Source organism: Folsomia candida, unplaced genomic scaffold (genome assembly GCF_002217175.1).
Source record: "Folsomia candida strain VU population unplaced genomic scaffold, ASM221717v1 Fcan01_Sc033, whole genome shotgun sequence".
NCBI classification, from domain to species: Eukaryota; Metazoa; Arthropoda; class Collembola; order Entomobryomorpha; family Isotomidae; genus Folsomia; species Folsomia candida.
In genome coordinates, this window is record NW_019091225.1 from 875,199 (window position 1) to 882,530 (window position 7,332).

The 7,332-nt window shown below is 34.8% G+C and overlaps 1 protein-coding gene across 1 annotated transcript; it reads left to right on the forward strand.

Moving 5' to 3' along the window:
- Positions 1–942: 942 nt before the first annotated feature.
- LOC110860532 (ankyrin repeat domain-containing protein 13C) lies at positions 943–6,302 on the forward strand. Its single transcript, XM_022109591.2, has 15 exons — positions 943–1,721; positions 1,808–1,849; positions 1,932–2,036; positions 2,133–2,264; positions 2,344–2,410; positions 2,586–2,632; positions 2,712–2,813; positions 2,880–2,902; positions 3,001–3,047; positions 3,119–3,209; positions 3,274–3,435; positions 3,523–3,675; positions 3,762–3,813; positions 3,874–3,951; positions 4,019–6,302. The coding sequence occupies exons 1-15, from the start codon at positions 1,556–1,558 to the stop codon at positions 4,150–4,152; spliced, it is 1,401 nt and encodes a 466-aa protein (XP_021965283.1). The 5' UTR covers positions 943–1,555; the 3' UTR covers positions 4,153–6,302.
- The last annotated feature ends 1,030 nt before the right edge of the window (positions 6,303–7,332 follow it).

Genomic DNA, 7,332 nt, shown 5'->3' on the forward strand with positions numbered 1-7,332 from the left:
TTACTTTCACCCGCCCTCCCATTCATTCATATGCAGTCGCTCGCAACTCCATTTCCCAATTATTACCCACCCAGTAGCAAACCCATCCAGTCCAGTCTACCACCAGCACCAGCACCAAGTTCACGACCAAAACTTTCCCCACGACATAAGGAAGGAACAATCGAATATGAAATATCTGCATTGCACTATTTTATGCATGCACCCTCCCCTCCCCTCCATCATTCAGTTAATGATGAATGATTACACCCATCCAATCTTCTTCTACCTCAATTTTACCAAATAATGCTCAATCTACCACTATAAAAGAATATACACGCACCAGTAATTGGCAACGCAAGCAAGTTAATTTATCAATATTTGTCCAGAGATTATTTTTATGACGAGGTGGTGGGTGATCATAATTTTTTGTGCAAAGATAAATAAACCTGAATATATGACATGCTATCCATGAATTTCGCAATTCTTTACTCCGTCAGCTTATCGAATCCAGGATGATGAGTAGGTGATCCAACGCATACCTGAGTCAGGTAACCTCTTCGTCATCGTTTAACTTGCTGAATCATGTTCACAAAAGGTAGCATGTACATAATAATAATGACATTTATTGGAACGTGGGTGTGCATCCATGCTTAAATATGGTTCATAAAATTATGTAATAATGCCTACCTGACAGGCACGATGACTTTATCCCATACTTTCCCAGGAGAGAGGTCAGTAGATTGTTTTTTTTATTACTGGCCACGCGACCAAGAGAAAAAATGCTGGTTATCAACTTATAAGTAGGTATAAGTTTCTACATCACTCGTGCGCCAATGGTATAGTTATCTGCTCATGGTCATCATTATTATCATCATCAAAATACATACGTGACATGATAATCCTTTCCTAATTTTTTTTACTCGAACGATTTGAGTCAAACCTTTACGTGTTATCTCGAATTCACAACCTTCTTATCGTGTTTACTCGACTGGTCGAAAAATTCATTATTCAGCCAAACCACACCTTGCCAAATATCGGATTTTTTTTAGCCAAAACTTTTCAAATATTAGCGAATAGCAATTTCCAACGCAGTAATTGCGGAGAGTTGAGTGTGTAGTGCATGAGTTGCACGTCTCGTGGGTTCGAGTGGTGTGAAGGAATTGGGAGCGAGAGAGAAAGTTGTTCTCCCCAAAAGCATAATAAAATCAATAAAAACAGCAAAACATTAAATAAAGTGAGGAGAACGACTTAATAATTTGTAAATAAATAAAACAATTAAAAAAGTGCTCCATTTTATAACGACCTTGAGGCTTTTTTTGTAGCAAAGAATGTAAATTGAAAGCCAGACACCAGACGAGAGACGAGACCTAGTAGTAACTAAACAATATCTAACGGCTGACTTTAAAATGGATTGTTTATTTTGACGTAAAATTAACAATAATAACAATTAGCAGCAAATATTTAATTATTCTAAATCATTAATACAAGCTGCGCATTGAGTTTGTCCCCCTTCTTCGTCCGGTTAAGTAAGTGTGTTGCTGTGCAAAGTTGACAATTACAAGTCTGATAATTACCGATGGAGTTGACGAAATCGAACGGAGAAAGTGGGGGGATGACGTCCTCGTCGTCGAGGAGTGACCACAGTCTCCTCCCTCTACATAAGGCAGCCTTCGAAGGGAATGTTCGAGAGTTGGCAGCATTTTTGCGACAGGGGGACGACGTCGCACAGAAAGATAAGCACGGTACGTTGTATATAATATCGTTAACTGGGTGAATTTGTACTACTACTTTTTATTGGTTAATTAATTAATTACTTTCCTACTTTTAGGTAACACTGCCCTCCACATAGCAGTAATGCTGGGACACAAAGGTAATACTGGTTCAGATAATGTTTAATAAGAATTATTAATAAATGTGAAAATCTCTAATTTGATATATTTAATCCTTTTTAGAATGCGTCCAAATTTTGCTGGCCCACGGCGCACCGGTCAAGGCTAAAAATTTGAAAGGATGGAGCACGCTAGCGGAATCTATTAGTTATGGAGATCGCCCTACCAGTTAGTAAATCGTGCTTATAAATTATAAGTTATAATTGGGACGAAATTATACATTGTAATCGAAAGAAAGCTAACAAATGCTGTTGTAATTTGCAGTTATTTCCCTATTCCGAAAATCTAAACAACAGATCCGAGAACAAATGTCATCTCGTCGTCCCCATTTGATCAAAGCACTCGAGCGTATTCAAGATTTTTATATGGAGTTGAAGTGGGATTTTCAGAGTTGGGGTATGTCGTTTATCAATTAGAAGCCATTATCAATGCGTATTAAATTGAAATAATCAATTATTAATTAATGTATTTGCAGTGCCTTTAGTCTCGCGAATTTTGCCATCTGACATCTGTAAAATATATAAGCGAGGGTCTTCAATAAGGTTGGTTAAATTTGTATTTCGGACGTGTCTCTTTAAGCGATTAGTAATTTAAATTAACAAAACGGGAAACAAGAACAGAAAAATGTTGTTTAATTTAGTTTCCTTACTTAATTCAAGCCCTACAAATATTGGAAATCTATACTTAACTTAAGCTATGACCTTTTAACAATTTTAGGTTGGATACAACGTTACTAGATTTCAACGACATGAAGTGGGAACGAGGTAATTGCCTCTTTCTAATACTTCTAAACACTCGTTAATTGCTCATTTATGTATTAACTTTTTATGTAAATCCTTCAAGGTGATATCTCTTTCGTATTTAATGGTAATCATGTCCATCACAAAATTGGAGGTGGAAACAACAACTATTCGCCTTTAGTGGTGATGGACAATAAGTTGAAAGGTTAGCTCTAAAGATAAATGTTTAGCTCCAGCAATTTGTTTAATACTGACATAATGTTACTTGCAGTGTTCCAATTGATGACCAACAAGGTATATCAACTGTTGTATTATACAACTTGTATAATATAATAAAATTCTGATACATTGCGATTCAGCTTATAACTATTTTTTTAATTTTACTTGAATAGGAATCAGAAATGGAATTTGACGACGAAATCGATCTCCTCATGTCCAGGTTAGTAAATTTATTAAATGTTACTAATATGGTCACTCATGACAAAATATCTTCCTTCTCCTTATGAGCAGTGACATAATCGTTGCTCAGTTAGTAACGAAAGAAGTTCAGTTTGCAAGAAGTCAATCGGGATGGATTTTTCGGGAAGATAAATGGGAAATGGTGCGTGATAAATATGAAATTTCACTAAATTGAACGTCGTTAAAGTACCCATATATTACAACAGGTCGGACCATTCAAGTCCGAAGTATACGGAGTATCTGGCATTAGTCTGGACACGAGGAAGCGTAGAGAGCATTTATCGGAAGAAGACCTCCAAAAAAATAAGGAATTGAATATTGAAAGCTTGACAAAATCTAGTCCGAGCAATTTCGAACTGAGTAGTGACGTAAGAAACAATTACAATTTCAGTAAAGGAATGTAGGTAAAACACAGATCAGGAAATTTAATTCGTTTCAAAATATATTTACTTTAGGACTACAATAGAAGAGAATCGTTGCCGCCCCCTCCACGACCTGAAATTACCTGGGACGAATATATTCTTGCTGAGCCTGGTAGTCCCCCCCATTTGGGACGGCCGCAGATGTGCAAAACCTCATCGAAAGCGTTCAAAGCAACCATGGCCATGGTCAGTCAGTTGAACTATGACTGAAATATTTCACCTATTTACATAACTTTAAAATAACCTTAAAAACAATGCTACACTATTTACAGAGTGAAGATTTTCCTATGACTGTTGAGATGTTGCTAAACATATTGGAAATCGGTAAGGAAAAGTCGAAACAATGTTTGAAATCGACTGTGTACTTATTTGTTTTATTTGTAGTGACGCCATTCAAGCACTTGAAAAAATTGCGTGAATTTGTTACAATGAAGTTACCTCCAGGATTCCCAGTAAAAATAGGTATGCAAATCAAGAGTGCATATTTATGTATGAATCTATCGCTAAATCTTGATTCTTGCATTTGCAGAGATTCCAATTCTTCCCACCATTACGGCAAAAATCACATTCCAAGAATTCGAATTTCGAGATAATTTAGCCGAAGAAAATTTTCAAATCCCATCCGATTATTGTGAGAAGCGAAATAGATTTCCTGATCTATAGGTACTCCCTTTCCTTACCGATCCTTCTGTCTGCCTTCCTTATGCTTACAACACGTACATGTTTTACACGCAACTATCTAATTATCTGTATCCGCATCCTCATCATAATCGTCCCTTTATGCCAAAGGAATAAGAAGAAATTACGAGAATAACTTGGATTGGATTGTACAACGTGACAATTTATTTGAGTTTAAGTTAGTACTAATTAATTAATATAATAAATTTTGGCAATCATCATAATCAATCAGCAAGCAGTGGCATTTTCTGGTTCATGCTATGATTGTCTGTTTAGTGCTTATTGAATTGATGTTTTAAAAATACCATCTGCGACATTCTTCCAGTGGATGAATTGTAAATGACAACTCAAGCGATTGAGTGATTCATGGGTTTCTGGGACAGTGAATAATATTGAGATTGAGGATGACGATGGTTTCAGAATTTTTTGATAATCCTTTTTGTCCTGTACAACAACAAAGAAATGGGACAGGGTTAGAAAAACATTGTTCAGTCTTGTTTGTGGGGCTTATTACAACGCAATACATCTGCTGTTGCGCGTTTCAATTCAGGTCGTTGCTACTTATGCTACCTCTTGTATGATGGTGCTCAATAATTATTGTATTGTAAATTTGTCCGCAAAAGGTCCAAGGTTAATTAATGCTTGCTTGCTCTCATTCTTATTCTGTGTTCGAAATCGAAATCCGCTTCAGATAAAGTCGTATTATAATTAGTAGAATCAAATTTGCTCCCACCAGCAGCCGTCCCATTGTTACTACCATTATGTCAGGGTGACTCGTCTTGTGTGTATTTGGTAAATCAAACTAGTTACTAATTTCATGTTCCGTTTCTTGCCGTATTATCATAATTTTGAATTAATGAAGCAACAATCTGTCTCGTTTTTATTTTGCCTAGTTTTATTAACTTGTCTTGAACTGTAATACAGTTACTGTATGCTACATAAAGTTTAATGTTTTTGGTGCTCTCTTCGTCCCTTATCTTTTTGCCGACTTTTGAATTTATTACTGTTTCTGTCTGTATTAATATAGTCTTTCACCACTCGGTAAGGAAAGAAAGTTACGACAAAATCATGAATTGCACTAATCCTAAGACCTTTCTTGTTATAATGTTAAATAAAGCTAGCGATAAATTATTTATGTTTTAATAACTTCACGCGTCTACCAAATCATCGAAGCAAATGATTATTCAAGCCAATCATCATCATCATCATGATCATCACACATGTATTGCGAAAACTGTATTATTAATTAGTTCTAGTTATTGATCAGCGCATTATTTATCTAATATGTATTAATATTATTAAGTAAATTAGCAAATGCATTTTAGTCTTGACGCATTTTATCATCTATAAATTGAAAGTAAATATTGTTGTTACCTTATATTATTATAGAGATACGAGAAAAATAGTGAAAAATAATGTGATTCCGCTATAAAATATAGTCATGGTATAAAGAATGACAATATAGACGATAGAGTTAGAAGTACTACATTCATAAATATGTAGGCATTGTTGTATTACGAAGTCCCCTTTAGTAAATCCAGTCATTAGAAAAAGTAATATACCTAAGCGTGATAGATAAGCGATTCGAATTTGCATTTTTTGTAGATGATCACACAAAGAGTCATTATAGTATTTAGCAAACTGTTCTGTAAGCGAGTAACCAAACTTTTTTAAGTAGATGGTACAGTTAGCGTTGCTAGATACACACATATTATGCATTAATTGATACATACGTACGCCGGCAATAACACAGAGTAATCACACCGTTCAATTAATAAAAGTTCCCATGAGTAAGTTGAAACTGAAATTTTTAACTAAAAATCATGAGATCCATGAAAAAGATGTCCCGAAGGAACTGATTAAAGCAATTTAAACCTTGGACAAATCTTGGGATGCTTAATCGAACAATCAAATATCATGCAATGTATTTGGTTCGAAAATGACCAATTAATCAACATAGTAGTCTCTTAAATCTGTGCTCGTCAATAATTCATGGCTTGAAGTATTAATTAATTAAGTAAATAGTAGTTAAGCTGATACATATAGCTCTACTTTATTAGTTCAAATACATACATAAATGTGAAACAAATACCTCCTTGCTCGGTGCAAATTTAATAAAAAAATCCCAAAGTCATAATCTCTCGCTGGTATAAAATTTATGTAACTTACATATTTAAATAAGTATGTAAGTAGTATAGGATACATGGACATGCACGCTATCACAACGTGTTGATAACCTCGCGAATCATTTTTATATTTTTTGACCATCTCGTACTTACTCTTACTTGTGGTCAGGGTTAACTATTTCTGGACAACAAGGAGTGGTTTTCTTTTTGGATAGCCAGAGAAAATTAATAAGTCGGGTAAAAAATTCTGATTTTGCTAGTTGACGCATGTCATGCACATTGTACAATATTTTTTATATTTGAATTCAACATAGAGGTGGAAAAAATAGCATATAATTCGGTTCCAGCGATTGGCAACCTTACAGATAAAGTTTCTTTTCAAGGTATGAAGTCATCGTCAAGTTCGTTCCACTTCATTGAGAGAATACAAATTAGTTTAAATTCGGTGACGTCAAGAAACCTTTCATTTCATGACTCCCTACTTGCCACGAAGAAAACACGCTAATAATAAGTTTATGTATGTAAATGCAGTGAATATGATTGAGGATCAATTTTTGGTTGGCAGGCATTAGGCAACTTATAGTAAGTAATTGCTTGCTTTAATACTGCATCGATTGACGCACATGCAGAGAGAGATGTAAAATCAGTACATTTATTGTATCATCAATCATCTTCTTGTTGGTGATTATTATTAGCATCCCAATATTTTCCTGATTTTGTTTTGGGTAATTAAACACGAGTTGTACTTTAACCTTAGCTCTCTTAAATTCACCCATTTTTGGTACAATATATGTAAATGTGATAAATACTCGTGTCCACGAAACTTGCGTAACTGGTTATTTCTTAGTATTTATGTGTTGTTGTTTATTATTCCAATTTCTGGAAAAAAATGTCCACAGTTTCTGCAACTTCCTACACTTTCATTGGTCTTTTTACTTAATTGTCAGTTGAAATTTGAGGGACACGCAATTTTGTAACGACCAAAGTTCACATCACAATCCTTGATTTTGGTCTCATCGATGGCATGCAGTGCAATATT